This window comes from Oncorhynchus tshawytscha, linkage group LG06, assembly GCF_018296145.1.
Source record: "Oncorhynchus tshawytscha isolate Ot180627B linkage group LG06, Otsh_v2.0, whole genome shotgun sequence".
Classification (NCBI taxonomy): Eukaryota; Metazoa; Chordata; class Actinopteri; order Salmoniformes; family Salmonidae; genus Oncorhynchus; species Oncorhynchus tshawytscha.
In genome coordinates, this window is record NC_056434.1 from 77,856,052 (window position 1) to 77,873,283 (window position 17,232).

At 47.5% G+C, this 17,232-nt stretch overlaps 1 protein-coding gene across 2 annotated transcripts in view; it reads right to left on the minus strand.

The window, feature by feature from the left end:
• Positions 1–17,232, minus strand: part of LOC112253122 (attractin-like protein 1) — a 385,056-nt gene that overhangs the window by 310,807 nt on the left and 57,017 nt on the right. For both annotated transcript variants that reach the window (XM_024425061.2, XM_024425060.2), the window contains exons 8-10: positions 10,432–10,687; positions 8,243–8,426; positions 3,589–3,743 (exon numbers count right to left, since the gene is read on the minus strand). In XM_024425061.2, coding sequence (XP_024280829.1) covers positions 3,589–3,743; positions 8,243–8,426; positions 10,432–10,687 — 595 coding nt within the window. The remainder of the gene's footprint in view (positions 1–3,588; positions 3,744–8,242; positions 8,427–10,431; positions 10,688–17,232) is intronic.

A 17,232-nucleotide genomic window follows, 5' to 3' on the forward strand; every position in this document is an offset into this window, starting at 1 on the left:
GTCTGGGCCGATGTGTCACAGCATCATCGGACTGAGCTTGTTGTTATTGCAGGCAATCTCAACGCTGTGCGTTACAGGAAAGACATCCTCTTCCCTCATGTGGTACCCTTCCTGCAGGCTCATCCTGACCCTCCAGCATGACAATGCCACCAGCCATACTACTCATTCTGTGCGTGATTTCCTGCAAGACAGTAATGTCAGTGTTCTGCCATGGCCAGCGAAGAGCCTGGATCTCAATCCCTTTGAGCACATCTGGGACCTGTTGGATCGGAGGGTGAGGGCTAGGGCCATTCCCCCCAGACATGTCCGGGAACTTGCAGGTGCCTTGGTGGAAGAGTGAAGTAACATCTCACAGCAAGAACTGACAAATCTGGTGCAGTCCATGAGGAGGAGATGCACTGCAGTACTTAATGCAGCTGGTGGCCACACCAGATACTGACTGTTACTTTTGATTTTGACCCCCCCTTTGTCCCCCTTTGGGACACATTATTCCATTTGAGTGAGAGGACGTTTCTTTTTTTGCTGAGTTTATGTTTTTGCTGTTTGTTCTTTGTTATAGGGCCAAAAATATTGGAGAAGGGGTTTACATGTCAATTTTGGATAGATAACTCTTCGTGTTGTTTGTTTAGTGTTTAACAATTTTCCCAGAAGTGGTTAAAGTCTATGGATTCTTCTATTACATTGAGCTGATTTCTGATGTGCTGTTCCTTCTTTTTCCGTAGTCTCTCCCTCCCTTTTGCTCCCCAGACTTCCTGCATCCCTCCCCCTTGCCTCCCTCCTTATATCCCACCCTCCCTTCCTGCATCACACCCTCCCTCCTTGCATCACACCCTCCTTCCTTGCATCACACTCTCCTTTCTTGCATCACACCCTCCCTCCTAGCATCACACCCTCCCTCCTTGCATCACACCCTCCCTCCTTGCATCACACCCTCCCTCCTTGCATCACACCCTCCCTCCTTGCATCACACCCTCCCTCCTTGCATCACACCCTCCCTCCTTGCATCACACCCTCCCTCCTTGCCTGCCTCCCTCCCTGCATCCCACCCTCCCTCCAATCCCTGCATCACACCTTCCCTGCCTGCCTGCCTCTCTCCCGCCCTTCCGGCATCACACCCTCCCTCCATCACTCCCTGCCTGCATCACCTCCTGCCTTCCTTCCTTCCTTCCCTCTCTGTCATCAGCATGCCCTGTAATGCCCCTGCAGAGTCACTGTATTCAAAACGAATATTCATATAAGAGCAGACGCCATCTGGCCAGCTCCCATTCTATAGCTCTTTATGGGGCGTTAATGATCCCCACTGTATTACTGAAAGGTGATCTGTTACTCACATCAGATCTCACGTAAAACACCCAGGGGGTCCAAAAACACACACAGGAAGGAACACACATAGCTCTAAACCTTTAGTACTAACTCCAAATACAAGAGCAAAACAACTTTCCCGGAGAAATGAAGTCTATTATGAGTTACGACTACCTTTTGGTTTATGGCTAGTTCCACTTTTCAAATGTAAAGAATGTCTACCGTAACTGTTACAACAGAACGTGATCCTCCATCTCAGGTATCCGAGGCTGGGTATTCACCTCTAGGGAAAAGATACACTATATATACAAAAATATGTGGACACCCCTTCAAATTAGTGGATTTGGCTATTTCAACCACACCAGTTGCTGACAGATGTATAAAATCGAGCACACCGCCATGCAATCTCCATAGACAAACATTGGCAGTAGAATGACCTTACTGAAGTGCTCAGTGACTTTCCACATGGCACCATCATAGGATGCTACCTTTCCAACAAGTCAGTTCGTCAAATTTCTGCCCTGCTAGAGCTGCCCCGGTTAAGTGCTGTTACTGTGAAGTGGAAACGTCGAGGAGCTACAAAGGCTCAGCCGCAAAGTGGTTGGCCACACAAGCTCACAGAACGGGATCGCCAAGTGCTGAAGCGCGTAACACGTAAAAATCGTCTGTCCTCAGATGCAACACTCACTACCGAGTTCCATACTACCTCTAGAAGCAACGTCAGCACAATAACTGTTTGTCGGGAGCTTCATGAAATGGGTTTCCATGGCCGAGCAGCCGCACACAAGCTTAAGATCACCATGAGCAATCCCAAGCTTCGGCTGGAGTGGTGTAAAGCTCGCCACCATTGGACTCTGGAGCAGTGGAAACGCTTTCTCTTGAGTGATGTATCACACTTTTCCATCTGGCAGTCCAACAGACGAATCTGGGTTTGGCGGATGCCAAAAGAATGCTACCTGCCCGAATGCATAGTGCCAACTGTAAAATTAGGTGGAGGAGGAATAATGGTTGCGCTGTTTTTCATGGTTCGGACTAGGCCCCTTAGTTCCATTGAAGGGAAATCTTAACGCTACAGCATAGAATGACATTCTAGACGATTCTGTGCTTCCAACTTTGTGGCAACAGTTTGGGGAAGGCCCTTTCCTGTTTCAGCATGACAATGCCCCTGTGCACAAAGTGAGGTCCATAAAGAAAGGGTTTGTGGAAGAACTTGACTGGCCTGCACAGAGCACTGACCTCAGCCCCATTGAACATCTTTGGGATGAATTGGAACGCCGACTGCGAGCCAAGCCTAATCGCCAAACATCAGTGCCCGACCTCACTAATGCGCTTGTGGCTGAATGGAAGCAAGTATCCGCAGCAATGTTCCAACATCTAGTGGAAACCCCTCCCAGGAGTGTGGAGGCTGTTATAGCAGCAAAGGGGGGACCAACTCCATATTAATGCCAATGATTTTGAAATGAGATGTTCGACGAGCATACTTCTGGTAATGTAGTGTATCTTAGCTTTGCACTTCAACTTGACTTTCATAAAGCCTAGTGCTGCTATATGTTGAGGTCAAAAGTCAGTGAACACCCTTACCCTAGGGCTGCAGAATGTCACCTGTCAGTTCTTCTTTGGTTACACACAATGTGTGTGTGTCTCTGTGGACCTAGGCCTGGGAGGCAACTAACAGTGGAGAATGACAAATGACAACTATGGCTTTAGGGGTCAGGGTTCAACTCTGATGAGAGTGAGTTGGTGGGTGGGCACACGCTTGTAGCAATGAACATCACATCACACGTATGATGTTTGCATGGAGGAATGTGTGGTATTGTAAGGTGGGGGGGTTGGTTATACTTATTTAAGTACAGGTAAAGTAGGTCACTTCTATTCCTGTACCATATGCCCGGAGGTTGAAGCTGGTAACTCATATTTTCAAAGCAAAATAAACAGGAGTCAAATACAGTCAGCTCAAAACATAAGGATTGCGTCAAACCAACAACAGATGGACTATCTCTAGCCTAGTGAGGACCAGCTGCACCATCACTAGCCTAGCCATGACCAGCTGCACTATCCATAGCCTAGCCAGGACCATAAGCCTAGCCAGGACCAGCTGCACTATCCATAGCCTAGCCAGGACCAGCTGCACTATCACTAGCCTAGCCAGGACCAGCTGCACAATCCATAGCATAGCGAGGACCAGCTGCATTATCACTAACCTAGCCACGACCAGCTATACCAACAACAGATGAGGAGGATGTGGTTCTTAACTATGATGTGTGCATGCATATGATTGGTACTTACCCATGTCGTAGGCCAGGAAGTCAGCAGAGAAGCACTTGGCTCCGTTACTGAGGGACGTGTCGTTGTGGGTGTTTCCTCCAAACACCAGCAGAGTCCCACTGCTCAGCACTGCTGTGTGGAGGTACCGCGCCAGACCACTCTCTCTCAGGATCATCCTGTCAACACACACACACACATCAGCACTGTACTCAGTCACCATGCTAATGTTTTAATGTGTCAATTATGAGAGTGTATGCGAGTGCGTGCGTGTCCATCCCTGGGTGTGGATTACAGCAGTGTGTGGGCCAGTCTGGGTCACGTGGCTTATGTAAGGGAACAGTTGGTCTGAAGGTCACTCTCCATAGGCTAGATCAAATACCCAGACAGACGCCATCAATAATGTGGCACCATGGACACACACACACACACACACACACACACACACACACACACACGAAACTGTACAGGAATATGTCTGAGCCCAATCTACCACCTTCCTTCCTCTCCTGTGCTAGGGTCAAGGTGCACAGTCCCCAGGTTCTGCTTAAGAACAGCTGTGCTATCACTAGTCTAGCTAGGACCAAGTGGACTATCACTAGCCTAGCCAGGATCAGCTGTACTATGACTAACCAAGCCAAGACCCGCTGTACTACCACTAACCTAGCCAGGACCCGCTGTACTATCCCTAGCCTAGCCAGGACCAGCTTTACTATCCCTAGCCTAGCCAGGACCAGGACCCAGGACCAGCTGTACTATCCCGAGCCTGTAGCCAGGGACCAGCTGTATCCCGATCCAGGACCAGCTGTAGCCTAGCCAGGACCAGCTGTACGATCCCGAGCCTAGCCAGGACCAGCTATACTATCCCTAGCCTAGCCAGGACCAGCTATACTATCCCTAGCCTAGCCAGGACCAGCTATACTATCCCTAGCATAGCCAGGACCAGCTATACTATCCCTAGCCTAGCCAGGACCAGCTATACTATCCCTAGCCTAGCCTGGACCAGCTGCACTATCCCTAGCCGGGACCAGCTGCATTATCCCTAGCCAGGACCCGCTGTACTATCCACAGCCTAGCCAGGACCAATAGCCAAGCCAGGATCAGCAGCTTAGCCAGGACCAGCTGTACTATCCCGAGCCTAGCAAGGACCAGCTGTACGATCCCGCGCCTAGCCAGGACCAGCTGTACTATCCCGAGCCTAGCCAGGACCAGCTGTACGATCCCGAGCCTAGCCAGGACCAGCTGTACGATCCCGAGCCTAGCCAGGACCAGCTGTACTATCCCGAGCCTAGCCAGGACCAGCTGTACTATCCCGAGCCTAGCCAGGACCAGCTGTACGATCCCGAGCCTAGCCAGGACCAGCTATACTATCACGAGCCTAGCCAAGACCAGCTATACTATCCATAGCCTAGCCAGGACCAGCTATACTATCCCAGCTGCACTATCCATAGCCTAGCCAGGACCATAAGCCTAGCCAGGACCCGCTGTAATATCCCTAGACAAGCCAGGACCCGCTGTACTATCCCTAGACAAGCCAGGACCCGCTGTACTATCCCTAGACAAGCCAAGACCAGCTATACTATCACAAGCCTAGCCAAGACCAGCTATACTATCACTAGTCTAGCCAGGACCAGCTATACTATCCCAGCTGCACTATCCATAGCCTAGCCAGGACCATAAGCCTAGCCAGGACCCGCTGTACCATCCCTAGACAAGTCAGGACCAGCTATACTATCCCAGCTGCACTATCCATAGCCTAGCAAGGACCATAAGCTTAGCCAGGACCAGCTGTACTATCCCTAGACAAGTCAGGACCAGCTATACTATCCCAGCTGCACTATCCATAGCCTAGCAAGGACCATAAGCCTAGCCAGGACCAGCTGTACTATCCCTAGACAAGCCAGGAGCAGCTGTACCATCCACAGGCTAGCCAGGATCGGCTGTACTATCCACAGGCTAGCCAAGACCAGCAGACTAGCCGGGACCAGATGTACAATCATGAGCATAGCCAGGACCAGCTATACAACCACGAGCCTAGCCACGACCAGCTATACTATCACAAGCCTAGCCAGGACCAGCTATAGTATCCCTAGACAAGCCAGGACCAGCTGTACCATCCACAGGCTAGCCAGGACACGCTATACTATCCCTAGCCTAGTCAGGACCAGCTATACTATCCCTAGCCTAGCCAGGACCAGCTGCACTATCCCTAGCCTAGCCAGAACCAGCTGTACTACCCCTAGCCTAGCCAGGACCTGCTATACTATCCCAAGCCTAGCCAGGACCAGCTGTACTATCCATAGCCTAGCCAGGACCAATAGCCTAGCCAGAACCAGCTGCACTATCACTAGCCTAGAGAGGACCAGCTGCACCATCACTAGCCTAGCCAAAACCAGCTGCACCATCACTAGCCTAGCCAGAACCAGCTGCACTATCCATAGCCTAGCCAGGACCATAAGCCTAGCCAGGACCATAAGCCTAGCCAGGACCAGCTGCACAATCCATAGCATAGCGAGGACCAGTTGCACGATCACTAGCCTAGCCAGGACCAGCTATACTATCACCAGCCTAGCCAGGACCAGCTGCACTATCCATAGCCTGGCCGGGACCAATTAGCCTAGCCAGGACCAGCTGCACTATCACTAGCCTAGCCAGGACCAGCTGTACAATCCCTAGACAAGCCAGGACCAGCTGTACAATCCCTAGACAAGCCAGGACCAGCTATACTATCCACAGGCTAGCCAAGACCAGCAACCTAGCCAGGACCAGCTGTACTATCCCTAGATAAGCTAGGACCAGCTGTACTATCACTAGCCTAGCCAGGACCAGCTGCACTATCACTAGCCTAGCCAGGACCAGTTGCACTATCACTAGCCTAGCCAGGACCAGCTGCACTATCACTAGCCTGGCAGTGTGTGTGGGACTATCCCCTCACTTTCTACAGCTATGAAACCTCTGCTCAGATGAAACAGAGAAAGCGAGGGAGTGGGGGATATTCAAAGGGGGAACCCTCCTCTGTCACCCATCCCTCTGTCAAGGTTCAGTGGAGGCCACTCACCCTTCTTTCATATCACCCTTCTCATACAATCTCTGTTTCACTGTAAATCTCTCTCGCTAATCTCTCAACTTTCCAGAACGTGCTGTATGTTCATGTAGAGGTAATAATAATAATAATAATAATAATAATAAGGTGGTGCTTATATTTGTTACATTTCTCACATGTACACGTGTGTATTAATGAGACACCCTTGGAGAGTGGGGTCACAGCCAGTTTGGCACTGTGTGTGTAAATATGTGTACCTCCCAACAATATAATGTCGTATGTGTACCTCCCAACAATATAATGTCGTATGTGTACCTCCCAACAATATAATGTCGTATGTGTACCTCCCAACAATATAATGTCGTATGTGTACCTCCCAACAATATAATGTCGTATGTGTACCTCCCAACAATATAATGTCGTATGTGTACCTCCCAACAATATAATGTCGTATGTGTACCTCCCAACAATATAATGTCGTATGTGTACCTCCCAACAATATAATGTCGTATGTGTACCTCCCAGCAATATAATGCTGACTATTGCATTGGTGTGCTTTTTCAATTTGGGCTTTTCAACTATCCAGCAGTGAGCGTCTAGGCACCGTGTCTGAACATAGGCAAGACAAGCATCTTGGTGTTAAACATGGCGGCTGACATCTACCTAATATAAGGGATGTGAAAAGTGTCCAAAGCAATTTGCTTTTCTGCAAAACATCTGTACACTGAACATCACTAAACAAACCGCAGGGCAATGTTTTCACTTCCAATGGAAACGACAGCCGAAAACATGTTGCAGTGGACGATGGCCGTCCACACAAGAGAAAGTCTCAACAGACAGGACCAACCAAAACACACACACACACAGGAATGTCCTGAGTGTGTCTCACACACAGCCCACCCAGTCTACCCACCTGTTATTAGACCGTGCCAGGTCCAATAGAACGTCTGTAGCTCCAAACCACTCCTGACCAGTGTGCTCACTGCCTGTCACTACGCTTTTCTTCACTTTCTGTAGGCCCCCCAAGACTAATTCTCTACATAGATCACTGGGGGTTTCACCATTGAACAGTGTTGTTTTAAACTCATCCTGACAACAAGTAGACTTTCAGGAAGTCTAAACTCCAACACAGAGGGAGCAAAGAAATACATGAAATGCATTGCCTCGTAAGTAGGGAGTTAAGCAAATAAATGCATTATGCTACTGGGGCACTGGGGAAAATATGCTTACTTTACACACCTTTTTCTCAGGGCTGGCAAATTGATACAGCTGAACTCTCAAGTGAATATGCATCCACTGATACAAGCACAAACAGTGAGACATGCAGACAGAGAGACAGGCAAACAAACAGAGACAGGCAGGCAGACCGGCAGAGACAGGCATACAGACAGACAAAACAGAGACCGGCAGAGACAGACAGAGAGACCGGCAGAGACAGACAGAGAGGCTGGCAGAGACAGACAGAGAGGCCGGCAGAGACAGACAGAGAGGCCGGCAGAGACAGAGAGAGAGGCCGGCAGAGACAGACAGAGAGGCCGGCAGAGACAGACAGAGAGGCCGGCAGAGACAGACAGAGAGGCCGGCAGAGACAGAGAACCAGGCAGACAGACACTCTACCAAGCTAATATCACTCACCAGGTCTGTGTCTGGACCTCATAGCGATACAGTTCATCCACCAGGCCATACTTGTTGGCAGGCAGGGCCTTGTAGCCCCCGTGGACGTAAACACACCTGCTGGAGCTGTCATACACACTGCTGTGGCCATAGCCACCCTGGACGATGGCCCCGTTGGTCTCAGGGACCTGCCAGGAGTTTGTCCCTGTGTGACAGAGGCAAAAGAGAAGTGCATCTTAGTGTGAGTTGGCCAACATGATTGGATCAGCTTTGAGACATACAGTGCGGAGAATAAGTGTGCATGCTTGTGAGTGTGTCAAATGAGTGTGTGTATAAAAGGCTGCCTCTGGGAGACAGACAGAGCCAACGGGAGTGAGCACTTAAAGTCCCCTTGTGAGAGATGAAGGGAGGGATGGAGAGGCCACGGAACATGCGGATACACTGAGATGTATCCCCAACTGGCAGACTCAATTCCGTCCGAATGAAGAGACCCAAGTCCGTCCGAATGAAGTGACCCAAGTCCGTCCGAATGAAGTGACCCAAGTCCGTCCGAATGAAGAGACCCAAGTCCGTCCGAATGAAGAGACCCAAGTCCGTCCGAATGAAGTGACCAAGTCCGTCCGAATGAAGTGACCCAAGTCCGTCCGAATGAAGTGACCCAAGTCCGTCCGAATGAAGTGACCCAAGTCCGTCCGAATGAAGTGACCCAAGTCCGTCCGAATGAAGTGACCCAAGTCCGTCCGAATGAAGTGACCCAAGTCCGTCCGAATGAAGTGACCCAAGTCCGTCCGAATGAAGTGACCCAAGTCCGTCCGAATGAAGTGACCCAAGTCCGTCCGAATGAAGTGACCCAAGTCCGTCCGAATGAAGTGACCCAAGTCCGTCCGAATGAAGTGACCCAAGTCCGTCCGAATGGAGTGACCCAAGTCCGTCCGAATGGAGTGACCCAAGTCCGTCCGAATGAAGTGACCCAAGTCCGTCCGAATGAAGTGACCCAGGTCCGTCCGAATGAAGTGACCCAGGTCCGTCCGAATGAAGTGACCCAGGTCCGTCCGAATGAAGTGACTCAATTCCGTCCGAATGAAGAGACTCAAGTCCGTCCGAATGAAGAGACTCAAGTCCGTCCAAATGAAGAGTCTCAACTCTGTCCGAATGTGATGAAATATCACAATATCCATAGTGCTCTAAATAAAACTAATTACAGGATAAATGGTTTGATCACACACAAAGAGACAGAGAGAGACGGAGCGATATGAGGGAGGGGAATGAGGGGAGAGGGATGAGTAGATCTCATTAATCATGTCTTCTCCCAGACGGTCCGGCCTAGGTGCAAGCTACTCTTAATGATGAGAGAGAGGTGAGAAGAGAAAAGACAGAGAGGGCGAGACAGTGAGAGAGCATGTGTGCATGAGGACCACATTGGAAAGACATTTTTTTATGAATACTTGTAAGTGCTATCCTCTGGGTCCACATTACACATTTTATTGTATATGTCTCTTACCCAAATCAATTACATTCACAGTCTAGTACCCACTTATTTTACCCTGAGCACTAAGTGTACCCTAGAGTACCCAAGACTGTAGATGTTCAAACTCTCTCCACAGGCTTTAATGTGGCTGAACTGGGCTGCAGTGAGCTGTCCTGCCGTGGAGTCTCCTACAGGCTAAAATGCCTTGTAATGCAGGCATTCACCTGATCGTAACCCCTCAAAACACTGTACTGCAGCGCCATCTGCTGGTATGAAAAACCTAGGGGTTCCACAGTGGTCACAAGCTCTGGTCAAAGAACCTTGGCCAACAGCATTCAAGAGGACAACCTTAAAGGCTCTGTGAATAGACGGTAGGTGTGTTTACCATCAAAACAATAAGATTAGAACAGAATACTATGCAGGTGTGGGCACACCCAGGGGGCTTTTAATGGAAATAGGAGTGCTGTGGCTAAACATGAAAGATCATGGGCCTTCCATTAAGAGATGAGTGACAGCGACACCGAATGATGACCCCAGCAACAATGTTTTCGTCGCTAAGCACCATGAAATGAATACAATGTTGCTGCGGGCATCTATGGTTGTTTCTGTCACTTTGCCTATTTTGGAAGGCTCGAAATCTGCCACTGGGTTGTAAGAATGTAAAATATGAATTCATTCATGAGGATTACTCATCATGGCTGAAAACCCCACAACCCATCCATCTAGCCACTGTTGGACCTACTGATGTTGTACTCCTGCACTTTGCTGATGTAGCTGTAGACAGGGGAGTAGCCGAAGAGAACCACCATGACCACATCCCCATTGGTCAGTTCAGCCAGGTGGGCGGAGTGACCCTCCACGGCGTAGGGCTGTCCCTGGACCAGGCTGCTGGGGTTCTTCAGGGACCAAGTACGACTAGGGATGTTGAAGACCCACAGCTCGTCTGTCACGTTGCCTGAACCAGCCTCCAGCTTCCCACCGTACATGTAGATGTCGTCCTGAGGAGGGGGGAAAACATCAGAAGCATGAGATGACAGAGGGTTAGGGATTGTGGTTGTATAAAAACACACAAGATTAAAGAGGTTTCTATCCATGACTGCCCTCGACAGAATGTCTGCTCTCTGCGTGTTCAGTATGAAAAGAAGGTGAGACACCGCATTCCCCAGTGTGCATGCCATGCTTGCGCGCGCGCGCGCGCGTGTGTGTGTGCATTATTGAGCTGTACGGCCATGGGCTTCTCCAAAGAGTGTATCATCCCTGGACCCCAATCACGACAGAGACAGACAGGGTATAGCTGTGAACACCAACAATCATTGAGAAAGGCTGCTGCTATAGCCCTCTCATACAGAGGTCAACTACTGGCTTCTCCCCATACACTGAATCACATGATACTACAGATAACAATCAACTACCTTTACCTGACAGTAACTTTAATATGCTACTAAAACCTTTTCAGGCATCTTGGTACTTCAGCTATAGGGTTCTAATGCAGCTATATAATACAGTCATTATCGCTATGGCATCCTGTTTTTACAGTGCAGACTACTACTGTACAGCAACGCTCCATTTCATAAACATAGAGCAACATACTGTAAAGTACCTAGAGGAGCTCTGCCCACACAGGAACAACTGGAACATCCTGGCACAGGTAACAGTGTCGCTACACCGCAGGGGGGCAATTATACCGTCTCCCAGGCCACGAACACATCCACAAGGGACCCAACAGCCTTAAGAGCCTCAATGTATTTTCTGTCAAGGAAATCTGGTTCCCTCCTTCTACATTACCTCAGCACGCACTGCCAACCCCAACGGAATCTCTCTCAAAATCCCCGAACCCCAGAACTAAAATATTGCGTCAGTTGCTCAATACAGTTCTGGGGAGATGTTAGGAGAAATATACCAACTCTATGCAAGTTTCAGGCTCGTCTATGGGCCAAATGTCCCCTCCCCTTCCGAAATTCAGGAAGACAAGAACACCTGTGAAATCAGGATTTGTCCAAATGATAAGTGACAAACAAAAATGGCGTACCGGAACAAGGTTTCTCATTAGTCATCGCATCCCCAGTCTGTTGACACATGCTATGATACCATTTTTTAACCTGCCTCTGTCCATGACAGATTACTCTCACACACACACAGTCTGAGTCCTGTAGTAGAAGCAGTTGGGAGGGAGAGGTGTGCAGAAAACACGCAGCCCAACACGCAGCCCAACACACTTAATTAGTAAACACATCTGGCTGCAGGATGGTTTGACCACCACACCACCAGCGAAGCAGCAACCCCACGCTTCAGTTCCCCCACGTGTCCCTCGGATGCTACACCTCCGACTAAGAGGGAGCTCTTACTGAAGGTGGCTTTTTCAGATTTGTGAATACAAAATGTGAATACCAAGCAGGGGATATTATATAAACGCTATGATCTGAATGCATGCGTAAAGACGAGCTATTGCTTCTGTCGGTATATTAAAATCAGAAATGGGCGGGCAATGGGTTGTATTCCTAGCAGCAGCACACACCGTAATCTCTCAATCCTTAGAGGAGAGAGAGAGGAATAACATATTCCAGGGTTGGGTTACAGACTTGAGGGGAATTATGTGTGTGGAGGAGAGAGAGTAGGGGAGTGTGTGTGTGGTATGTGTGGTATGTGTGTGGTGGTGTGGTGTGCATGATGTGTAGTGTGTGTGTGGTGGTGGTGTGTGGCGTGGGTGTGTGGTCCCATCCCTGACCCAGGAAGTCTATTCTCTCATGTTCCCGTTTCCAGGTTTGTTGGCTTGATGTGTGTGCTGCACTAGCTCAGCATAAGCCTTACATTAAAAACCTCAGAGTAGGTGTTCATTTATATGCTAATTGTGGATTCCTCCTTTACGTATGTGGGGCTGGTGGCTGAGGAACGGCGGCCAAACAAGGCGCTTCCCACTTACAGAGAAACTGAACAGAGTGAAGGAGCTGGGTTTTATAACAGAGTGAAGGAGCTGGGTTTTACAACAGAGTGAAGGAGCTGGGTTTTATAACAGGGTGAAGGAGCTGGGTTTTATAACAGAGTGAAGGAGCTGGGTTTTATAACAGGGTGAAGGAGCTGGGTTTTATAACAGGGTGAAGGAGCTGGGTTTTATAACAGAGTGAAGGAGCTGGGTTTTATAACAGGGTGAAGGAGTTGGGTTTTATAACAGGGTGAAGGAGCTGGGTTTTATAACAGGGTGAAGGAGCTGGGTTTTATAACAGGGTGAAGGAGCTGGGTTTTATAACAGGGTGAAGGAGCTGGGTTTTATAACAGAGTGAAGGAGCTGGGTTTTATAACAGAGTGAAGGAGCTGGGTATTATAACAGAGTGAAGGACCTGGGTTTTATAACAGAGGGGAAGTTACACAGGTAGAACTACAATATCTCTGTTCTGACCAGGGTTTCCGTTGGGTAAATGTGGCGCTGGGCATTTGACCGGCAGCATTTTAATTTTCCGGACATTTGAGAAATTTACCGGACCCATATGCATTGGGTGTGTAATCTGGTTAGGGCTTTCACCCACGGTTCTCAGAATGACAGGAATCCCAATTAGATGATGGTAATTCATATTAACAGAAGATGCAAGTGGAGGAGGAAATGATGCCCACTTTGAAGATGTTAGAATAACTGGCTACATTTAGTTTTCCTCAGCCAACAAGACGAGAAGCTAACAGCAAAATCACTAGACTTTGTCAATCTACTATCCCCCATAGTAGAAAAGTTTACCTATTCTATTGGTCAGCTTGTCGAGAAATAAACTTTAAAAAGCAATGAGTTTCATGCAACAGATCAGAATGCTTAGCTTAAAACAATTTTTTCACATAAGTACAGCAATGTGCACAAGGTAGTAGGGCTACACACGAATGTTTGTTCCATAATGCAATTAGCAAGAAAACACTGTTGTCAAAAAAAAATATTTAAAGAGGGGAGATCTAATATGCAATGAAATAAAGTTTATATAAAATAATTACCACCACAGATATGGTCTGATTTTGGCCAGGCTACTTTGTAGCAAAGGTAAAACATGCCTCATAATATGTAGTAAAACATTCAGGTTTCCAACAATTAAAGTATGTTTTCTCAATGCATACTGCCTCATAATATGTAGTAAAACATTCAGGTTTACAACAATTAAAGTATGTTTTCTCAATGCATACTGCCTCATAATATGTAGTAAAACATTCAGGTTTACAACAATTAAAGTATGTTTTCTCAATGCATACTGCCTCATAATATGTAGTAAAACATTCAGGTTTACAACAATTAAAGTATGTTTTCTCAATGCATACTGCCTCATAATATGTAGTAAAACATTCAGGTTTACAACAATTAAAGTATGTTTTCTCAATGCATACTGCCTCATAATATGTAGTAAAACATTCAGGTTTACAACAATTAAAGTATATGTTTTCTCAATGCATACTGCCTCATAATATGTAGTAAAACATTCAGGTTTACAACAATTAAAGTATGTTTTCTCAATGCATACTGCCTCATAATATGTAGTAAAACATTCAGGTTTACAACAATTAAAGTATGTTTTCTCAATGCATACTGCCTCATAATATGTAGTAAAACATTCAGGTTTACAACAATTAAAGTATGTTTTCTCAATGCATACTGCCTCATTGCAAAGGGGTGTGTGATGCGCTGATGAAACCTGCCTTTTCTATTTTTATATTGGCCAAAATCCGGCTATTACCGGCTAACGGAAACCCTGGTACTGACCAAATGAACAGTATACACAGTACCCCCTGTATATAGCCCCAATAGTGTTATTTACTGCTGCTCTTTAATTATTTGTTATTCTTATTTCTTACTTTTTTGGGGGGTATTTTCTTAAAAATTGCATTGTTGGTTAAGGGCTTGTAAGCATTTCACTGTTGTATTCGGTGCATGTGACTGATAGAATTTGATACAGTAGGAACGTTTCTTCCATTTCCTGAAAGGTTTGAGTTTCTGATGTACTGACACCTGGAGACCCCAGTGGTACACCACTGTGAACAGTAAAGAAACACTTAATGGGCTAAGTGTGTTCACATCAATCAAAGCAAGCATGGAACATGTGAAAGATGGGGTATAGGGAAAAGGTGGGCACACAGCCATGGCTGTCCACACATGCTGCACATACAAACACTCATAATACATGTATGCATGGACACACACACACACACACACACACACACACACACACACACACACACACACACACACAAAGGCAGAAGAGTGAATGCAGCTGTCTGGAAGTTCAGCATGTTCACTGTATAGTAGCTAAGGTAATCCTCACAACACGGACTAAATTAAAGGTTCCCATTTAAATGTAGGTCCCTCTGAGAGAGAATGTCACTTGTAAAGGGGATTTCTGAATGTAATCCCAGGATAAACTACAGAGGCATCTCAATTAGAAAAGACCTTGGTGTGTATCATTTCATCTACTATTTCATTTCTGATCAACAACGCTGCATTAGAGAATAAAACCTTATCATAAAACCTTTAGACAATAAGTCCTTTCACGTTCCCCTTCAAAAAGAGAACGGTTCTGTAGTGAACTGATAAAATGAAAACGTCACAGCATGAGTCAGTGGGAGGTCAGAGATAAGGGGTTAGCGGTCAGGTCAGAGATGAGGGGTTAGCAGTCAGGTCAGAGATAAGGGGTTAGCAGTCAGGTCAGAGAAGGGGTTAGCAGTCAGGTCAGAGATGAGGGGTTAGTAGTCAGGTCAGAGATAAGGGGTTAGCAGTCAGGTCAGAGATAAGGGGTTAGCAGTCAGGTCAGAGATAAGGGGTTAGCAGTCAGGTCAGAGATAAGGGGTTAGCGGTCAGGTCAGAGATAAGGGGTTAGCGGTCAGGTCAGAGATAAGGGGTTAGCGGTCAGGTCAGAGAAAAGGGGTTAGCGGTCAGGTCAGAGATAAGGGGTTAGCGGTCAGGTCAGAGATAAGGGGTTAGCGGTCAGGTCAGAGATAAGGGGTTAGCGGTCAGGTCAGAGATAAGGGGTTAGCGGTCAGGTCAGAGATAAGGGGTTAGCGGTCAGGTCAGAGATAAGGGGTTAGCGGTCAGGTCAGAGATAAGGGGTTAGAGGTCAGGTCAGAGATAAGGGATTAGCGGTCAGGTCAGAGATAAGGGGTTCACAGTCAGGTCAGAGATAAGGGGTTAGAGGTCAGGTCAGAGATGAGGGGTTAGCGGTCAGGTCAGAGATAAGGGGTTAGCGGTGAGGTCAGAGATAAGGGGTTAGCGGTCAGGTCAGAGATAAGGGGTTAGCGGTCAGGTCAGAGATAAGGGGTTAGCGGTCAGGTCAGAGATAAGGGGTTAGAGGTCAGGTCAGAGATAAGGGGTTCGCAGTCAGGTCAGAGATGAGGGGTTAGCGGTCAGGTCAGAGATAAAGGGTTAGCGGTGAGGTCAGAGATAAGGGGTTAACGGTCAGGTCAGAGATAAGGGGTTAGAGGTCAGGTCAGAAATAAGGGGTTAGCGGTCAGATCAATGTCAAGATGCTTGCTCATCACCCAAATTCATCTGAAGTCATGACTGTGTTACTCTACGATAAAAATATAAACCCCTGGCATGTCCCAAACACAGACTGCAGCTTAGCCTAGTTCTAAAGGTATGTTAGTACGTAGAACCTTTAACGTTTGCAGTATTCCTTACAAGACAAAACAATTAGTGAGGTCTTCCATGGGGTACCATTTTAAAGTATTGTAAACTGCAAGTAATGAAGTGAAAGTCGTTCCAAAATAAACTTCTCAGCCTTTCAAGCTATAAACTCTGAGCCATAAAATACTGCTTCCATTTAACTCACGTAAACAAAGCCGGATCCCCTTAGGTCACTAACCATAGTAAGACATCTAATAGAAAATCCATTTGTCCCTCTTCATGAAAGCGACCCAAACACTTAAGAGCTTAGCAGTAAAGAAAGAGTTTTAAGTCACACACACACACGCCAGAGGCAGACTTTCTATTTAACAGGGTTATTCAGACAGACTTCTATAGTTTCAAGGGAAGAAGAGAAAGAGCAAACAGATCAGATGTAGTCGTCATGCTTGTTTCCCCTGGTGAGCCGAAGAGTCAGTTAGCCAGAGCAAAGCCTGTAGCCCTGCTGCTCTCTGACCAACCCTGAGGGCCCCACATCCATCTTACTGCCATGTTATCGCTACTCAGACCCAGAGAGGCAATCCTCTTAACTCCCTCACCCAACAGACAGAGAGAGAGAGGAAAGAGAGAAAATATATGTGAAGTAGAGAGAAACCCCCAGAGAAACAGAAAGAGACAAATAAGAGAGAGCCCTGTCTACATGTACAGAGCCCTGTCTACATGTACAGAGCCCTGTCTACAGGTACAGAGCCCTGTCTACATGTACAGAGCCCTGTCTACATGTACAGAGCCCTGTCTACATGTACAGAGCCCTGTCTGTACATGTCTACATGTAGAGCCCTGTCTACATGTACAGAGCCCTGTCTACATGTACAGAGCCCTGTCTACATGTACAGAGCCCTGTCTACATGTACAGAGCCCTGTCTACATGTACAGAGCCCTGTCTACATGTACAGAGCCCTG